The 20434-nt window shown below is 43.0% G+C and overlaps 2 protein-coding genes across 9 annotated transcripts; one reads left to right on the top strand and one right to left on the bottom strand.

Moving 5' to 3' along the window:
- Nucleotides 1–785: 785 nt before the first annotated feature.
- On the top strand, nt 786–13883 carry dzip1 (DAZ interacting zinc finger protein 1). Of its 8 annotated transcripts, none has more exons than XM_036127987.1 (19): nt 786–906; nt 1409–1560; nt 1728–2315; nt 7611–7695; nt 7885–8000; nt 8116–8274; nt 8387–8524; nt 8603–8665; nt 8767–8895; nt 9736–9784; nt 10897–10947; nt 11026–11166; nt 11475–11647; nt 11734–11938; nt 12049–12223; nt 12328–12674; nt 12777–12895; nt 12971–13136; nt 13263–13883. In XM_036127987.1, exons 2-19 carry the CDS (start codon nt 1558–1560, stop codon nt 13352–13354), a joined length of 2799 nt encoding a protein of 932 aa, XP_035983880.1. In that variant the 5' UTR covers nt 786–906; nt 1409–1557; the 3' UTR covers nt 13355–13883. The 8 variants fall into 8 exon arrangements, 7 of the variants coding, with proteins under 7 accessions (XP_035983880.1, XP_035983879.1, XP_035983885.1 ...); XM_036127986.1 differs by having other exon boundaries at nt 1363–1560; XM_036127988.1 differs by lacking the exon at nt 786–906 and adding an exon at nt 934–1292.
- Nucleotides 13884–15936: 2053 nt separating this feature from the next.
- Nucleotides 15937–18194, bottom strand: si:ch211-181l5.2 (claudin-10). The gene is made up of 5 exons (XM_012875871.3): nt 17934–18194; nt 16743–16904; nt 16566–16647; nt 16354–16461; nt 15937–16266 (listed from the first exon to the last, which is right to left on the bottom strand). The coding sequence occupies exons 1-5, from the start codon at nt 18163–18165 to the stop codon at nt 16080–16082; spliced, it is 771 nt and encodes a 256-aa protein (XP_012731325.2). The 5' UTR covers nt 18166–18194; the 3' UTR covers nt 15937–16079.
- Between the last annotated feature and the right edge of the window lie 2240 nt (nt 18195–20434).

Genomic DNA, 20434 nt, shown 5'->3' with positions numbered 1-20434 from the left:
CGTTAGCTCCTCAGGGACTATTCAGGAAATGATCTTTAAAAATTGTCCAAAATGTTTTAATTTTCCATTAGTGTCTTTCAGGGAAACCCTAGAGAGCATTCCCCTTAAAATTACTTGCAGAATACCTTTTTGAGAAAGTTCCCTTCACATTCTTATTTGGCTACATGTTTTTATATATATTTTTTTAAAAAAAGTTAATCTTTAAAGTTTCACTGAAGGTTAGTTGTCATTTTTAAAGGGTGACCATCAGGAAACATTCTTTGAGAAAATGTGACCTGAAAGCTTTCTGAAGTTACTCTCATAGTGTTCAGTTTAGCAAACCTTCAGTGAATCTTCTCTAGAACGTGTAGAGAGAATGTTCTCTAAGCATTTTCTAAGGGTTATGTTTCTAATAAGGTTTAAACTGCCTTCAAAGAGAAGATTACACATAATATACTCTTTAGATAAAGTCCCCACCCTAACGTTTTCTGGATTTTGTAACCCTCAAAGATCCTTCAGTGGGGCATTCTGGGGTTCCCAAACTTTGGCAGGTTGAATTTGTTTTTCCATTTATTCCTTCTTCTTTTTTTTAGTAGCGACTTCAGAATGACCTCTAAAAAGTTTGTTGACGGCTAAAATGAATTCAAATGGTCGACGTTTTTTTTTTTTACTTTTTTTTTGGAACGTACAAGACAAATAGGGCATTTAAATGCGCTGGGTATACTATGATGAGTAGTCTTTTACTTTGGAGGTACTGACCGGAAGTAACGTACCTAACAGGTAACTTTATGGCGGCCCCTTTTTTTCCTAAGAGCAGGGATTTAGGAATGTGGAGACCAGCTGCTACGTCACCCACAAAACTGCCTGGGGTGTCGTCGATGAAAAACTTTTTTCAAAAGGCTTTTGAGCAACAATACGACTACTATCGTGAGTTTTGTGTTTAAAAAGTCGAATTTAAATCTTGATATTTAACCCCTATAGCTTTAAGTGATGGTTACGTTTGTTTTAAACGTTGTTCTTAAGCGGTGTGTGTGTCGCGTGCCCATTAGCTAGGTAACGGTTTCTGCGCGCAGCTGATTGTTGAGAGGAAAGGGGTAAAACTGCGAGTTTTGTGGGATATTTTTTTATGTTTGGACGTAAGAACTGCGGATAAGGCAGGTTCGGGCTTGTTTAGCATTGTTTAGGTTGCGGTCCAAGCTGGAGTGGGGTAGGTGGGTGGGGGTGAGCCTGTCCCGACGTGAGATTCAGAAACATGATGCCGACAGATTAGCTACTGCTAGCACAGAAAACCATTTCCCCTGACACACTCGAAGGTAAATTAAGCTCACTCTGTTTTTCCATCTTTCCCTCGTCATTTTTACTTTTTCGAACGTTCATTTAAAGTGTAGCAAAGCCGCTACGTCGTTCAGACGCCCGCGTTCCCCTGCAGGGACGAACATTTGCCGACTGCCTGCGGTGTTGCGACAACATTCGCCTCCCCCGGGACGCTGCTCTGTCTCCATGGTAACGCGCCGTTGACGCTCTGAGGGGGGAAGCGTCAGCGGCGGAACCGGGAGAGGAGACCTCGCCGAGCGAAGGATGGTAAGCAGGACAAGACTGGTGGGGGATCGGCTGCTGTTTTACCCCCTCAAAGATCTGTTGTCACCTTCTCTCCCTGTAGCCGCGTGCTGCGTGTAGGACGGGTGTGACGCTAACGTGAACCGATCAGAGTGTCTTCAGACGAGCTCTTTTTTTGGTCTTTGTTCCAGCCATTTCACGATGGATTCTACTACCCCTACAGCAGTGACACCCAGGGGACCCACTCGTCAGCGGGGATCACCTCCCTCCTGAACTCCCCGCTCAGCCAGCCCTCGGCCAACGCTGCGCCGGGCATGGCTCCCGCCGCCTTCCTGCCCTTCAAGTTCAGCCCGCGCAGGGAGAGCGTGGACTGGCGGCGCATCAGCGCCGTGGACGTGGACCTGGTGGTGAGCCAGCTGGACGTGGACGCCCTGCAGGAGCACATCGGCGCGGTGACCCTCTGCAGCTTGGACGGCGAGCGCTGCCAGCGGTGCCAGAGCCCCCTGGACCCGGCCCTGATCAAGCTGCTGCGGCTGGCTCAGCTCACCGTGGAGTGGCTCCTCCACTGCCAGGAGGTCCTCAGCCTCAGCCTGCGGGCTGCCGAGGAGCGGCTGGTGGCGGCGGGCAGGGAGCGCGAGCAGCTGCTGGAGCAGCACAAGAAGCAGGAGGAGAAGCGGGAGGAGAAGGCGAAGGCGCTGATGGCCGAGCTCAAGCAGCGGAAGAAGGTCATCAAGACCCAGCAATCGCTGCTGGCTCCACGGATCATCAGCTGTCATAAGGTACTGGAGACAGGTTACGCTCTGCCCCCACCCCCCTCTCCCCTCTCCCCTTCCTTTTGGGCCCCTCGCTGTCATTGTTGTTGAAATCTATTCACAGCTGCAGCTGAGAAATGGGGGGGCGCAGACTCTCTGTACGTTTTTCGCTGTAAAGTCTCTCATAGTTCTTGGTGAGATCAGAACAATGCTGTCAGACCCGCAGAAAGGATTTAGATTTAGAGTTGCTGAGCAGATGGCGTGTTTTTCGTGTGCCAAGTTAGTCTTTGTAAATCCACTTAGAAAAGGAAGGGAAAAAAAGGCAATAATCAGAGTGGCTGTCTCGCACCCTCCCCCCCACCCACCTCCCGTGTGTAGGTGTCGTCACTCGACTTGGCAAAGGGATTTACACGTCGGGTTCTTCAGATCCGCGGCTCCCTGCAAAATTATTCATACCCCTTGAACTTGTCACGTTACAGCTCCAGATCTTTTGGTATTTTATTGTGTTGTATAAAGAAAAAGTTGAAGTAGGACCTCCTGAACATTTTCTTTTGTTTTAACTGGATTACAGGGATGGATCAGGACACAATGGTGTATAATTGGGAGGTTGGAAGTATCACATTTCAAGTAGTATGTATTTACAGAGGAAATCTGAAAAGCACTGTTGGCGCACAAAAACCTGGGATGGATGTGGACCCCCTGCAGGGAGTCCTGGCAGACCCTAAAGGCTGCTTTCTGCTAGTCACGCACCTACGCTCTTTGTGGCTTTTCCACGTAGCATTATTCTCCTAGACTCTAGAGGGCAGCGATGTGCTCTTTCTTTCACGATTACCCAGTTTTTAGCTTCGTCAGGCTCCCAATCAACTCTGACCAGCTTCGCTGTTGCATAAGGGCATCCCTAGAACATGATGCTGCCAACACTTTGTCCCACCGTAGGAAGGTTGTGCTGTGGGAGGACGCACAGTGGAGAGCAAACCGAGGGTTTTGTATACGTGCTAAAAACGTACACTTTGGGGCTTATCTGACAGTTTTATTTAGGGATTTCAAAATAAAGGGGACTTAACTGACAAAAGGTTTTGTATATTTCTGACAACTGTGCATTTCTTTTTCACTTCCACTACTTTGAATTGGTCTATCACAAGAAACCCTAAGAAAAATACACTGACAGTGACGGTTGTAACCTTAGACCTAGACTTTAGACAACTTTATCTGTCATTTTGTATGCACAGAGTACGTACAGAACGAAATTTCGTTTTCATACAGCTTGAAAATTACAGTAAATTACAGGCTAAAGTGCAGCAGTGATTTAGCAGTAAACAATTGAAATGTAAACTATGCAGGAGAAAGAGACGGTGTGCGATCACAGTGTACAGGTGAGTATTTTTTTTAAAAACATTTGTATGTGCAGAAATGATTGTGCAAAAGGGCATTTGTGCAAGAATGCATTTTAGAAACGGAGAGTTCGGCAGCATTTGTAATGCTAGGTAAGGATGCAATGATGGATAAGGATGCAACCTATGGGAAAGCTCAAGGGCGACGCATGCGGTACTTTTGCAAGGCACCACATCTGGTTGTGGGTACTGCCTACATGCAGCCAAGCTCATACGCCGTCATGCCACCTGAGATCAGAAATCTCCCGGTGGTTCTTGGCTGAACGGTGGCCTTTGACCTGACCAGGAGGTTGCCGTGACGACCGCCATAGCGTTTGGTGGCAGCTCTGTCGTTGCTAGGTGTAAGCCATCAGCTCGGCTAACAGAGCCGGTTCAATAATTGATTAAAGGAGCCACGTGTCTGAGCCCTTCGTGGAATGTCTCTTTTGTCGCCGTCCGCGTTTCTAACAATCCACTCAGCCTGATCCGCTCTGCAAATGCAGTACTGTGAAGGCAGCGTCACAGCTGTCTGTCAGGGTATCAGCAGTGGTCGATTTAACGCTGAAATGAATCCCAATGTGCAGCGAACGGCAGCGTTAAATGCAGCGTGTGGACACACGGGTAGGATCTGCGCTCTTCTGCGTCTGAGAGAGCAGAGGCGTCACTAGCTCTGCCCTGGCTGCTTGGAAATGTACATGCTAGCTCAGTGGATGCTCCTGTTCAGAATGCTTATGGGTCCATTTGCATCAGGCTGTAATCGACTACCAGGCATGTGCTGGTAGGAGATGCTTACAGTCTGATAACCTTGAGGTAGAGAACGCCTTTTTGAGCCAACATTTTAATCAAAAATTTAATCGTTTTCATTTAAAGGGGAAATGGAACAGGTGATCCTTTTTATGCTAAAACAATATATCATTTGTAGATGTGGTCGTTTTCCACTTAGTTTTTTCAGGTATCTAATGGAGCCATCTGTTCTGGGGACATTTCGTACAAACCGTGCTGTCACAGCGAGATGCCTCGTAACTGCTTTGAAAATCCTATGATTTAAAGTCGTTTTTACCATCTGTTTGTAGTCCACTTTAAGGCAATCTGCATTTACGTCTCCAATAACTAGTAGTAACAGCAGGAGATTGCTCAGACTCATTTGAGTTTGATCATGGGTCTTAATCATTCATATTGTTTAATAGTCATTTGGCCCAAATAGCCATCAGATCTGAAATAAAAAGAATTATGGTGTAATTCAAAGTTTCAACAACAGCAAAAATAATGCAATCAAATAAAATACATAGGTGAATTTTCTTTTAGTTTACATAATAAGCTGATTACAGAGGATTGTAGTAATTTTTAGGACAATTTTATCCATATTTCATCAAAAGTACGAAGAGGAAAAAACTGATTAACAATAGTTTGTGAAATGGTTCCTAAAGAAGTCAAAAAACGGAAGCTGAGCATTGGCAGGTTTAGCGTCCGCTTCAGTGAACACCAACTGTATTCCCAGCGACGCTCCAGTCTTTTCCCTCTTGGAATCATATTTTTTTTTGCCCTTTTTTTTTTTTTTTCACTGGATCTTGGACCTTTCTATATTGTTTCGTCTGGAGATGCTAATAGCCGTTAGCCGCTTCCTTGTTTTATGCGCAGAACGTACTTCTGTTAAAATTGTAGATAAACACAAAAGGCTTTATTTGCTAAGAAATTGAGCAAAAACAAAGCATAAAACACCAAAATAACTAATACACCAGCAGGATGTGATAATCTTTCATACAAACTTTGTATGCAACCTAAGTAAGCTACTGAAGTATAAATTAAAAAGTCAAATAGTGTGCCTATGCATCTTTAAGCCTTTAAACTAGCTTTGGTCTTGTTTTCTCAGGATGACTACAGAAAGGGTAAAAACAAAAAAAGTTCATTATAATGCAATTTAATCAGCCTTTCCTGTTGCTGGAATATAATGTTAAAAAGTGAGTCATTTTAAACAGTTTCTGGGTCGGCTAGACCAGCCTATCTCAAGGTCAGTTCAAATGCGGACATCAGGCGAATTTGAGAAGTCTTCAACGTTCCTTCTTGTACCTCCCTTTAAATTATGTGAGGAGGAAACTCCTCTTTACTCAGAGGAAAACTGAAGCTTGCCAGAGATTACACACTTTCCATTAAAAACTGCCGTGCTTTCATACAAAGGAAAAGTCCACTTGGTTAAAACCGATCCTGCACACCCTTTCTTTGAGACATCTCAAGAAAGTCTTATTTTATTTTTTTTTTTGCTCTTGTTTCTTGTGTCTGAGTGATTGCTGTTTAATTGTTTGCTTATTACAGCGACCTATACAACAAAAATTGCTCTACGGGGGACAATAAAGACTCTTTGAACCTTGAAAGACGGCGTTGACCACATGAACCTGTGGAGCTCTATAAACATTGAGGGACACCATACAAACTTACAATCATTACATTTATTCTCAGTGAATTAGACAGATAATGTACTTGGTGACAGAAGTAATTAATCAGATTTACCAAAAATTGCACAGCTTCACTTGGGTAGCTGTAAATTTTCCAACACTATTGCAGGATTGGATTAACCTTTTACGTCGTAGCTCAGTTTTCTTATCGCGTTATTCCTGTTGTCATGTAGCATTCAGTACATGAAAACATTATTTACTTCTTCTAGTTCTGTTGCATCGTACGATTGGTTTCCATTTTGCCACCTCAGGATCTCAGGTAGCTTATAACTCATTGCTGAATATATTTACATGTTAGCGACTATTTTAAATATATTAGATATTTTCATTTGGAAAACCAAAATGCCACAGTTTTTTTTTTATTTTTTGCTAAAATCTAATGAAAGAACTCCCGCCACGCTTGAAGCTAATGCTCCCAGTACATTTCAACAGCTGGTTTTGCGTGTTCCTGCAGCTAGCTGTGCTGCAGCGCTAACGTTAGCTTGTGCGTCAGCAGTAACAAGTAGAGTATACGTTTTTTTAGATGTTTTTGCTTTTGATCCCCCAAGATGGAAGCTAAAAACTTTGTCTCAAACAAGAAATGGACGCAGGGTTTACGTGCGGTAGTAGAAGGTAGAATGAAATGAGCTAAAATTGAGGCCAGTAAAAGGTAACAAACCGAACCTGACTTGGTAGTAAATGTTTCATCACTTCATTATATTCTGTCTTCTTCTATTGATGCTGACTTTTTGTTTTAAGTTCATTTAACTATAAAGTCCGTGTAAAAAAAAAAAAAAAAAAAAAAAAAAAAAATTATAGCTACGCCAATGTTGTTACAGTACTTTGCGTCCGCTTCTGAAGCTAGCTGCTACGCCCTCTAGCTGCAGCCCCAGTAATTCACAAACGCCACACAACGGAACGGAAGATGTTCTGCTCCAGACTTCGTTCGGTGCTCCATCCTCCTCGCGTTCCTGCTGTTTGGTACATCTGGAGTTGATTTGATTTATGGCCCTTGTTCGAACTTTTCAGACTCGTAAAAGAAACACTTCAGGTTGCTTTGGGCTTTCACTACTTGTTCAACAAAAGAGAGTTTAGCTTGTTGATTAACAATTTTTTTTTTGCTCTTTCCTTATTCGATTCATCGGTTTCAATTCAATTCAGTTTTATTTATATAGCAGCAATTCATGAAACATGTCATCATGAGGCACTTTACAAGTCAAATCAATCATATTATACAGATTGGTCAAAAATTTCCTATATAAGGGAACCAGTTGATTGCATCAAAGTCCCGACAAGCAGCATTCACTGGAGAAGCATAGAGCCACAGGGAGAGTCGTCTGCATTACCCATGGCTTACCAGCAATCGCTCATACTGAGCAAGCATGAAGCGACAGTGGAAAGAAAAACCACCCATTAGCGGGAAGGAAAAACCTCCAGCAGAACCGGGCTGACAGAAAAAAGGCAAACGGGTCTCGCCATGGAGGGGGCTGTAAACAAAATGTTCTGTTTCTCTTCTCTTACAGTGTGTACACTGCGACAAATCCTTCCTCAACCCTTTCTTCCTCCAAAACCACATGCAGCGCCGGCATCCTGACGAGTATCAGACCCGTAAGTCCGTCGGTCCCTCAAGCGGGATCAGAAAGTATCCGTGCCGCTTGGGTTTTTCCAACAGTTTGTCACAATACCACCACAAACCTGAATGGAGCGTTAATACTTCATCAGATTTTAACTCTGTTCATTGGTGATGTGAGACGCCTCTATGCTGGATCATTTTAAACACTGTGTTCGTCCTTCCAGAGCTGCAGTCCGACGGTGAAAAGAAATCTCAGATTGATAGCCTCAAAATGGAGATTAGCAGTCTGAAGGAGCAAATAACTCAGCAGCAACAGGCTCTCCAAGTCAAAATTGCTCAGGTAGGATCTTTGCACTCCTTTTTTTTTTTACTCCTACGCTGAAAGCTCACGGTTTCAGATCAGTCAAAAATGGACGACTGGGTGATGTTGAGAGCGAGCGTGTTTTTTCGTGCAGGAAAAGGAGCAGCAGTTCATGCACAAAGAGCTGCTGAGAGAACTGGAACGTTTCAAGGCGGAGGAGACGGCGCGCACGGACAGGAAGATAGAAGACAGCAGGGTCGGCATACGCCGGGAGATCGAGTTCCTTTACAGCCGAAGCATTCAGCCTCTCACTGTACGAGAAGAAAAAGCCTCTTCTGCTTCTTTTTTTTATTCTGCTACATTGGTCTAGTTGGGAATTTTTAATATTAACGTGATCTCCCAATGTTTTTGTTTTTCCTTCCCAGGAAGTAAGTCAGAGTCAGCCGGCGAAGCAGGAGAAACCGGCCAGCCCCGTCAGCTCTCAGCCAGAGAGAGATCTGGACATTTACAAAGAGATGCAGCTGCAAGCCATCCACAAGCTGGAGCAGCAGATGAAGAAACAGGTCAGCGGCCAGAGAGAGACACGGTTGAGAAAAGGGTTCAGGAAGCAGTCTGACGGGTTTTAAACCCTTTTCTCCTAGGATAAAAAGTGGGAATCCAGGCTGCGAGAGATCAGATCCCAACACGAGTCTGAAAAGAATCAGGTACGCCATGCCTTAAAGCATCTCCATGAGCCAAAAGCTGTTATCTGTAGCGGAAACGGGTCGATTGTAACCCCCCCCACCACCACCCCATGGTCCTCCAGTTGCTGAACGAGCTGAGCCGTATGCGGTCTTCCGTGACGGAGCACCGGGAGATCAGCCAGCGGCTGCAGCAGGAGATGGACAGGTGGCAGCAGGAGAAGGAGGAGACCATGAGGGCTCAGAGGGAGCAGGTCAGCTCTGGTCCACACTCGTACCGTAATCAGCACACTGGGAGATTGTGTCAGGAGGGGAAGCATGGTGGAGCGGCGGCGCTTGTTCAGGATATCCTGTATTTGCTGCGGGGGCTGGCGTTGACGCATAATGATACTGTACACAGGAAGGGAATGGCGCTTTCCATGGACGAGCTCCAAATCCGAGCTAAATACTCTTCTGTGTGCGTACCTCTTAGAAGAGGTGGCTGGTTAATATATTTAACAGGTCAACATTTAACAACATAACTCAGAAATACAGACCATTTATGTGATTGTTAGGTTGAAATTCCATACTTTGGTGACAGTTTAACTTTGGGTAAGTGATTTACCACTAATTAAGAAATGATTTTAAGATTTCACAACAAACCAGGTTTACAGGGTTAAAGCTTTGTCCAATTGTCAACATATAATGCATTTAAAAAGTGTGCATACCCCTTTAAATGTTTCCACATTGAGATATATATATATATATATATATATATATATATATATATATATATATATATATATATATATATATATATATATATATATATATATATATATATATATATATATATAGTTTTCATTCCATTTTACCATTTGCTACATTTTGCAAGTAATGCAGATAATAATTTGCCTAAAATCTTAATTACATCTGTTTTTATTTTATTGCGATGCATCTGCAACAAAATAATTTTTTTATTTTATTGTCACATTTATTGCAGTGCGAAAAATTACACATTCTACTTAAATTTACATCTAAGTATTTACAAGAGCAAAAGTTGATAAAAGTAAAGGGTTTCTCTTTAAGCATGGTTCTGTGATGTCATTCCACAGATAAAGACCATTTCCTCCAACCCAGCATCCAAAGTGGTGGAAATACCAGGTAAGAACTCCTTCTCTTCTGACTCATTTCTGTCTGCTGCTCTTCCAGATAATCTCATGTTGGTTCACCGCGCTCAGACCTGAAACTGGTTTCCAGCATGAAATATGTCCCACTGATATTTCTCTCTCCAAGGTGCAGAGAAAATACGTAGTTTGTATTCCTCAAGAAGGTTTTAGGCCAGTTTCTATCTGGAAATTAACCACTTTCCTTGGCAGAAATCTGGTTGTTTTACTGCCACGGATCAGGTCTTTCCCAATATGGTTGAACCCTACTAGGTCATCCCATCTTAATAACCTCATTTATCAACTTCAGTACTCAGTTTGATGTGTTTGGGATCATTGCCCTTTAGTTGTCACCAAGTTCCTACTGCTGCATCCTCAGACGAAAGGAAAATGATCACGAGGTACCAAGAACCAGCGAGGCTTTAGTCTGCCACGAACTGGAAAATGTTCAGTTCATCGTAGACGGTGAAGCCAGTTCAACATTAACCTTGCTCAAAATAAACGCCTGTAGTGGGACTAAAATGAACAGTTGTCCACGTGAACAAACCAAATGCCTTCTAAATAAAATGTTTCTGGTCATACTGGCCATTTCTGGCCACGATAAAAAGACTCCGTGGAAGAGTCAAGGCTCTCAAACGTAAGAGCTGCCAAGCATGGCGGCGGCGACATCATGCTGAGGTTCTGTTGATGCTACTGACGCATTGTCCAAACCGGTCTTACGATGCATAAAGTATTAAAATATTAAGCTTTCACGGTGGTCCCGATCTCAACTGTATAGGGAAAGCATGACCTACGCTCAAAGGGATGTCATGTTCCTCTCGTTCGTGTTCGAGGTGAACGTGCTTTTAGACTAAGACCTTTAAATATATATTAGCAAGGCTTTATGTACATATTCTAGCCTGTATATGGCTATCATAAATCATAAGAGTTGCATCTTGTAAGAGCCTGGATTACATGGGTATCAAGTTGGATTTATGTTGGTTCAGATTTCTCCACCCAGCTATCGCCCATGTGTGTCCCACGTTAAAACGTCTATCAGCAGTTAACGAACGTGGAGCAATCACCCAAGCCTTCCTTCTAATAAATCTTCTAATGCATCTTGTTTTCCAGTCAAAGTCAGCAGCCCGGCGCCGGAGCCCAAACTAAAGAGGGTCGCACTCGGTGAGTCGGTCACGCCAAACAGAAAGCTGAGCACGTTTATCCGTCCACCAATCATGTAGCTTGATGGCTCTGAAGCAGCACAGCCTCCAACTGTCCTGTTCCCCTCTGTGACGCCACTCGTCCCGGCTTCCACCGCCCGCTTCCCTCCGCCCGCTTTAGAAGGGCCGGTCTCCGCTCTAAAGCTGGATCCTATACAGGAGTTGTCAGAGGAAGAGAGAGGTAAAAAAGCGGACCCGAGCGACGGAGCCGGCCGGCTGCATGACGCTGCATGAGCGCATCGGTGTCCTCTCAGCTTGACTGTTCAGACGGAGAACTGAAAGTGTAGAAATAAACCTGGAAAAGGAGATTTGTGCTCAATTCTTTTATTCTGTCCATCATCTTGTTGCCACATCCGTCTAGCTCATCCACGGCATGGCTTCCTGTGGATCTTGTTTTCATGCATGTTTAATTTTTAGCTTTTTTTTTTTTTATTTATCTTGGTTTATGATCGGTTGAGATTTCTTTTTTTCTTACACCCCCAACCCCAGATTCCAGCATCTCTGAGAGGAGACCGCTGGCGAGTAAACATGTGAGCGAACCGGCCAAGAAGCAGAAGGCGACCGCCACCGGCGAGAAAAAGAACCCCAGCATCAAGAAGGAGACGCGGGCCGAGCTGGAGCGCTCCGTTAGCCAGAGGCTGGAGAGCCTGGGGGTCAAGCCGGTACGCAAACGGGACCTTTCTGTAAATCTGTTGTTTTTTTTTTCTCCTCCACATTTTAACTTCTATTCCCATGTCCCGCTTCTCAGGCCCAGAGAGGTTTGACCAACAAGGAGCTCACCTCTTTCCTGGCCCGACTGCGATCGAAGCAGGAGGCCGCCGCGAAGATGGCGCCCGACTACTGGCGCCGCTGGGAGGAGATATCGGGCGTCGCGGAGCAGAAGACGGGCGGGAAGAGGAAAAGCGGCGACGCAGCCCCAGAGCCACAGGCCAGATCCAGACAGCCCGTTCAAGGTGCTTTCCAGTGTCATAAAAAAAAGCCTCCTAATACACAAGATTACCTGGAGCCTCTGCCTCCAACGCTCCTCTCTGCCCTTTTGCTTTTAACGGATATCCGCTCTCAGCCATGCAGGTGCGCCCCCGCACCAGCAGCCTCCCCTCCAGAGCCAGCCAGGCCACGCCTGCACCAGCCGTCAAACAGCCCAAGACTCCGCAGCCGGCCCCAAGGACCAAGGCCTTCGTCCAGCCCAAGACCTCCACCCCCAACATGAAGACTCCTCTGAGGATGTGCACAAACAAGTAGGATTATATCCATTTTTACCCCCTTTTATTTGCTATAATGTATAAATGAAGGATGTGTTCTTGCAACATGTAAGCCGATGCATCTTTTTTCTATTCCGAAGGACGCCCCCGTTTAGCTCAGACGAAGAGTCAGAAGAGGAAGACTCCGACATGGAGGAGGAGTCGGCACATGAGCAGAGAGACGGGTCTTCCGGTCCCCGATCAAAGCAGGCGACGGCAGCCGAGCTCAGAGCAGGCAAACCCACGCCGGTCCTGTCCAGGCAGACTGCAGTCAGCCGCTCCTCCTCCTCCAAGCCACAGAAGGCCGGGGCGTCCGTGGCAACGACGGAGAGCGAAGACGACCAGGACGACTGGTCGGACGTCAGCGAAATTTTGGAAATTGAGCCGAGACAGCTGCACGGTTTCAAAGACCAGAACGGCAATATTGATAAGGGAAACCACAATAAAGGTCGGTTGTACGCCAGGCCAGGGCATCAAGTAAATCAACTTTACTGCTTGAGTCAGAAGTGCTGTAACCGCAGCTGTTGTCTGTTTTTTTTCCCCTTTTTAGATAAAGTCGTTAATTTGGCCAGAAAAGTTGAAACGCAGTTGGCAGAGCGAGCAGCGAAGAAACCAGCAGGGGGCGTCAGCGTCCTCCCGGGGAGACAGGACGAGGTTCAGGAGCTCTCGGTAAGCAACGGGTTTTATATCGACTGCAATAAATGGTCCCCAGCCGACCGACCGGAGTAACGTCTGTGTTGACAGCTGACAGATTTAGAGGAGAGCAGTGACTGGGTGGTCTCCTCCTTAGAGGACAAACAGGAAGCGCCCAAGCCGGCGTCTCTCCCCGGCTCCGGACCTCTGAGGAAGAGCCTGAACTCATCCAGCACCAGCGTGTGGGGGAGTTCCACAGGAAAGGGCGCCAAGTCAGGTCAGTGTCCTTCCCTGTGCAGAAAAGAAGCTGTCCAGCAAGATGCCTGGGCATTTTTTTTTTTTTTTTATTCCTCACGTACGCACGTGTTGGTCTGTGAGTAAAGAGGGTTCTTGTGCCTGGCAGGTCTGACTGAAGCGGGGACAGGAAGCACGCTGAAGAGCAGCCTGTGCTCTCTCAGTGACATCAGCGACTCCGAGGACATGAGCAATAAGTAGCAGATCTGGCAACGCAGCACAGACACAAGGACCTCAGCCAACGCCAAAGAGCAGTTCCTCTCCATGGACTGCAATAAAAGGAGGACGAGAAACTGTTAGTCTGCGCCGGACAATAATCTGAGGTTGATTTTTAGAAAATCTTGTTATGATCTTGTTAATATTTCAGAGGCAGATTAGATGAGTTTTTTATTTTATTTTTTATTTTAAGGTACTCTTAATTCCTTGTGCCAATTTTTGTTTGCCTTAGATCTTTTCAGATTTACATGCATTCTATTTTGTATATTCTCATCTCCCAACCTAGCTACTTTGTGTTTTTTTTTTTTTTTTATTGTGCATTTTCTTCAGGTTTTGTACATCAAATTTTGTATTGATATACATGTGATATTTATTCAAGCAATAAAGAGGTCCGTTGCTGAGCATACACACACCCAGGTCATCCTTCACTGATTGGATAGCGACACAAATATTTGAAAGTGTCTTTTCTTGTTTATGCAATACTATGCTTTAATAAAGAATATTTAATTTTTAAGAAGTGCAATCGATTATTTCACCTTTTATTTATTAGATGGCGCCAAGCTGCAGGCACGTTATGAATCATTATTTTCCCCAATATAATAAAATGGGAGCAAAGTAGCTACATTAAAAAGCTGGAGAGTAAAATATTTTTTCAAAAAGAATGCAAAAAAATTGTCAGAATTCCATTATTTCATCTTGTCGTGATGTTTTTCTGTAGAGCTTTTCACAGTTTTATCGTCTACTGCAGCACAGGAACCATGAAATAGTTCTGTTTTATATGCATATTAAATACTAAAATAAATGGATATGCTTTACACTTCTGATAAGTAAAACAACTGGCATGTAATTATTTAACTTGATATTAAATGAGCACAAATAGCAGGTATGTGTCCAAACAATCGGTTACATTTTTCTTTTCCTTTTTTTTTTTTTTTGATGTGCCCATTTTGAGACTCCATTGCTTAGAGCTGGTCGTTTATCTTTTATCTTTGGCTCTCCAGAAATGTTTCTTTTAATTATTTAAAGAATGTAGTTTGCTGCACTCGTTTTTACTTAAGAAGCAAAGGGATTTACACAGAACTCATTCTTTTTTTTATGCCTAGCTGTTAAAATACTGTAGATAAATCAATCTTTCTTTGATTGATTTTTTTTAAATCAGTTCTGATTTACTATTTCAAATCAATTGTTTTTTTTTCTTTAAAGATAATACAACTAGAGGAACAGTAAACTGTATTTGGTTCACTACATAAGCACAACATATTTAAAAAAAAAAAAAAAAAGACAAAAGGGTACGAAAGTTGAGGTTTTATTTTTCCACAATAAGAAAACTTGACAGTACAGCACACCTCATGAAGAGAACACATATTATTTAAGACATTTAAATTCCTTCTCTCCACTAAATAGCCTAAAAATTCACATTAATTAAGGACTGATCCGATATAGCAAACACCGAAGTTCAAAATCAATCATTTTTGGTAGAAGTTGCTCAACTCAAAGCTACTGTAAGAACCATATGAGTGAAATTAGCAAATTCACATTGTTACAGGTATGGAGGGCGTACCTACTGGCCCGCTCTCTGTTGTATAGACGAGGAAAAGGGGAAGAGCCCTAGGATGTCATATTTCAAAAGTAGCCACCAAGTAACAAATATTTGATTGGCTGTCATTTTTTTTAAATAAATAAAATATTTAAAAGTAAAATCGGATGAAATGCCTAATGAATCAATCTTTGTGTTACAGTCATTTGTTTTCCTAAATGTGTAAATCACATATCTGTATAGCGCGTTTGTGTCAGAATTAAATTATTTCCTGGTTGGTGTGCTGCGGCGCAACAGGAAATAATTCAGACTGTAACTCATCAGCTACACTCCTAACGTCTGACCAGCAGGTCCAGATCAGCGGTGGCCCCTCCCCCTCTGATTAGTAAAGATACCAGATTAAATCAGATTAGGATTTAATCTGTTACTAAAGGTAACAGATTAAAAGATTTAATGCTAATCTAAAATGCTAAACCTCGGGCTCGTATGTGTTCAGAATAGGTGGCGGCTTTCTAGGAGCGTATCCTCAGGAGGAAACGGTTTGACATTTTGGGAAGTATTCGACGTGTTAACGGAAGCTGCCTTAGTTCTTAGTGTTCAGAAAACAAATGGACAAGATCGAACCAAGAATCTGTTACAGAGTAAGCAAAGCTGAACAGCTCAAAATCAGTCGAGTTTGATAAATGAGTCTTGGAAAAACTCCCACAATTCAATAGGAGGGGCTGAATGTATCGCCCTGACAACCTTGGGTCTGATGTTTTACTGTTAACTCAACAAGCAGCGTCATTAGATCCTGCCTCTCTGCTTTTATTCCTGCAAGAAACTGTTGGCCATCTTGAGCGTTGGATTTATCTCCGAGGTCAGGAGCTGGGGATGACATCACGGCCAACCTGGACTTGTCCAATTGCAAGTCCGAAAACCAGCTGGAGTTGCTCATTGTCGCGGCCCTTACTGCTTTTAGGCCTACATCCCAATAACAATTTGGTCATCTTCATTTTATGCCTTTAAAATGCAAAAAAAAACACTTCTTCTTCTTCTGCTGAAAGGGCAGTTTATCAATGCTGTATTTCTATTGGATACTGGACTCTAAAAACTTGACTTCTGAGTACAAACAGACAGCCAACGTTCCCCAGAAACCGCTCGGTAACTCCTGGGTTTAACGTTTTTTTAAGCTCATACAATGGTGTCCCGACTCTGGATGGGAGCGGTCCTCGTTGTCCCTCTGGTAGTTTGACTCCTCCTGTCCGAATAATACAGCGGCGGCACTAGAGTCACCCTGGACGACGACGGCGGCTGCATGTACGTCCGCCTGGTGCGGACAGTGGCGTAAGAAGCCGGCCTTCTTGGCCCTTTCGATGACCTGCGAAGGAAAACGGAGGCACAGGCATGACATTGTGTTCTCCCAGACTCCCACCACAATCACTTCGTGTCAGAAAGGCAGCCCTACCTAGGTAGTACGCCTTCTTTCCCAGAGAAGTAAGTGAGAACTGTTGCCCCACTAATGAGAAGGATGGAGCCTCCCCAGCCAATGAAAACAGCCGCGCCCAGTTCGAACCTGGACAGGGAGAGACGGCTCGTATTTATCGCCCCTTCTATTTAGAGCAAACATTTCTTTGAGTAATATTGGAATGCGGCCGTCTCCGCTTCGACAACACTCACTTTTGGGCCTTGAAGTTCGGATCCACAAATTCCGTTATGACTCTGTTAGCCCACCACGAGTATGTGATCATGCCACAAAATCCTGCCATGAAAAAAACATTCACTTGATTAGCTATTTCATATTTGAGGTTTTATTCTTATTATGCATCCTTTTATTTAAATTTTTATTTTTTTTACCTGAAACCAAGTAGGTTATACCAGCAGAAAACGTCACCCGTGCGTTGGTAATCTCCGTCCCACCAATTTTGGTGCATTTCATCCCGATGAGCGTGAGGACTCCTCCGAAGAAGCCGGTGATTACCGAGCAGACCGCAAGTGCTCTGAGGGCATGCAGGTACACTGCAGGGTACGGATGGAGAGGAAACAAAACGCTGAATGTTATATTTGTTTCAGGGGGGGGGAAAAAAAAAAAACTCTGGTTGGATGTGGATCCAATTTAAACATGAGCGAGATTGGCTGTTTTTAGAGCTGCTGAATCTAAAGAAACAAAAGATGGGTGAATAAGAGGACCAATTATGTTTAAAATTAATCTGAAAAATTAATTTGTAGTCAGCCCCCTTGACTCTTCTTTTTTTTTTTTTTTTTACAGTGTCCTGTCTGGCAATGTGGCAATAAGAATTGTTGTCTTAATGCCAAAAAAAGAGCCCAACAGATTTTACTTTCACAAGTGGAGCAGTACGCTCCGCTTGATTTATGCATTTAAATAGTTATATTACGATTCACGCAGGGAGTGTTTCATATTATATGGACACTACAATGAGAAAGTAGAAGAGGAATAGAAAAAAAAGGGAGAAAAGGTTAAAGAAAGAGGAGATAAGAGGGAGGGAATGATGAAACGTCTTCAGTTTGCTTCATCACCTGCAAAGAGAGATATAAAAAGAACAGCACAACCAACGAATATAGTATAACAGATACAACAAAGTAACACCTTGATACCATTGTTGAAGTATATATAGTATTATTTAATCCGACATGTACAGTATAATGTGGTAGCTGAAGATAAAAATACGGGCTTTCTGTAAGTACCTGGAACCCAGCCCCCTTGACTCTGATACCTTTTAATGAAATCCAGCGCACCTAATGAGTAGCAGATTCAAATTAATTCAAGTGCTGCAGAAGACTGGTCATCCCTGTGATAACGGCATCTCCACCGTGAAAAATGGTGTCAGCTGCATGCTTTTTTTTCACCCCAGCATATTTATATATTTATTAACATGTAATGTGCAGTACAGCATGCCTTTCACCCAGTCTCCTAATCAGACCAATAAAGCTAATAATACTTTTGCACTTCTTTGTTTTGAAAAATGAAAATTCAATTTTGACCTCTGGATATTTTTTTTTTCTTTCTTCTTCTTCAGAGTTTCTTACCAGGGAGGGCCAGCATGGAGGGGTAGTCCTTGCAGTCGGACACCCCCGTGGTGTCTGAGATGCAGTCTCTCCACAGGTTGGAGTAGTAGTTGGAGGTGGTCAGGACGATGCTGCCCACCTCGGAGAACGTCCAGTACTCTGTGGGAAGGGTGGAGCACACCAGGATCCAGCCGCACAGGCAGGACACAAAGCAGCCGATCTCCACGTACATGATCACCGTCCGGTACTCCATGGTCAGTGCCTGGTCCTCAACTCACTGAAACAAGGAGCTGATAATGTCTTACTGTGGCAACCGGGGACTGCAGGTTCCCTCTGAGTCGTTACCGCTGTGTGGTAACAGACCCGTTGAAAGTTTGGCCGGTGTCTTATCTTTGAGATAGTTTTGCCAAGTAAGCATCCCTCATGTTCCCAGCCGGGTGAAGGGCTTATATTACATCACCTCTCTAGATGTGTCCTTCCACGTCGATTTACTTTACATCACCAAGGCGATAGACTTTACGTTTTTAGATCAATTTAGGTTATTATTCTAGTAGATTAAAATCCTTCGCGGTTCAGAATCCCCTTTGCAAACACCAAAGAGGAACCTGTGTGGTTGTGTTAAAACAGGAAATTAGCTTTTAAAGGTCTTAAACTAACTATAAAGAATTTGTAAAAAGTTATTCTTAAATAGTTATGGTTATATTGTAAAGTTACAGTATGATGACCATAATGACATAATTAATGTTGTGATAAAAGCACATGTTTTCATTTAGAATGGTGGTGTAGATTCAATTTGATCTCGTTTACAGTAAATATCGAATCAGTCTGTTTGTTTGAAACAACTTTCTATTAATTGATTTTACGTAGTTTATTGAAATAATTTATTGAAGTCATTTTTTTAATTTACATGGCTTTGTCCTATTAACAACAGTTGCAAGGCAAGTTCATTTATAAAGCATGTTTTCAGTAACAAGACAATTCAAAGTGCTGTACATGAAACAGAAGGCATATAATATTGGAATAGTAGCAGCAGGTCAGGACAAGTTGGACTACAAACTTAATCTAATGAAGTTTCAGTGAACTATAACAGTTTGAACTGACCATTAACATTTAAAGGCAACTGAAAACAAATGCGTTTTTAACCGTTATTTAAAGGAACTCAGGGTTTCAGCACTTTTACAGTCTTCTGGGAGTTTGTTTCTGATAAGTGGAACATGAGATGTTCTGCACCCAACCTTTTTGGAGAGGAGCCATCTCTGTTGAAAAAAACTTTCTCCCATAAAATATTGATGTTGTCAATATAGTTCACAGATTCTGAAACACATTCTTGTTTCAGCCATTTATTTATTAAGCCTCAGAAGCCTAAAAAATCTCATCTCCACAATAAATGCACAAAAATAGTTTAACAAATCCAGTTGAAAACAGACCAAAGAAATAAAAATATTGTTTCAAATCACACACATTTTAATATCTGACAAACATAACCTGTATATATACAATATGGAGTTTTAAAAGATTTTAATTTACTTAAGAATAAAAGCTATCTAAACTAACAGATTTTAACCATACTGGAGGACAGTGGCCCATTAACTACCCATTTAAAGTCATACCAGAGTACCTTAATGGGATTTGACTAGGCCACTCCAAAATACTTGCTTTATTTTAAGCTTCTCAAAGGTGGACTTGATGGAAGTGCTTTATGTCATTGTCTTGCTGTATAAACCAATAATAATGATTCTATCAGTTAGATAGGGATCCAAGATATATCCATATTAACATTGACATCAGCTGATGTTAGTCATTTTATATATATAGTATCAGCCCAGTAAGTAAAATTGGGCTGATATTGGTAACAGATGTTTATTTTTTATGTATAAATAAGGTAAAAAAAAAAAAAAAAAAAAAAAAAAAACTGATCATTCCATCCTCACACCTGAGACCAGAGTGGAGGTTCTTCAGCTTTGATTCTGCAATAAATGATGCATGGACAACACTGGTGCAATTTGGCTACACAATGACAACAGTTGCCAGCTTGTAAGACGAAATCCTCCGTTTGTGTTTGTGCGTTTCCCCTGGGAGCCCCTCCCTTTCTTCACCGTGTCCAATGGAAAAAAAATGTGGCAGGTCTGCAACAGAGAGTATCCAGGTAAAAGCACAGAACAAATTGAACTTTTTATAGGTAATTTTAATTTTAATTTTGGAATCAACAAACCTTTCTGGGTGGATAACTCTTCATGCAGTTGCACGGTGAACTATGCAGCCGAGTGAAGCGAGAAGACTCCCCACCCAACCCAGATCCAGGGGTGTCCCCCATCTCATAGCTGAGGCGACGTGGTTGAAAATAATGCTTTTATTTATACTTTTTGGTCTTGCGTAACAGGTTGACCAAGCATGTTGCCTCACCTTAGTGCTGATGGGTCCGCTTTGCCGTTCGAAAAAGCTGACGTCATTTTGTTTATGTATAAACAGTAACCAGCCACATCTGAGATGCCTGATGGAGGACAGGTAGATGACACAGGAAG

Source organism: Fundulus heteroclitus, chromosome 24 (genome assembly GCF_011125445.2).
Source record: "Fundulus heteroclitus isolate FHET01 chromosome 24, MU-UCD_Fhet_4.1, whole genome shotgun sequence".
NCBI lineage: Eukaryota > Metazoa > Chordata > Actinopteri > Cyprinodontiformes > Fundulidae > Fundulus > Fundulus heteroclitus.
The sequence above is the reverse complement of the archived record's forward strand: the minus strand, read 5'-3'. Positions and strand labels throughout refer to the sequence as shown.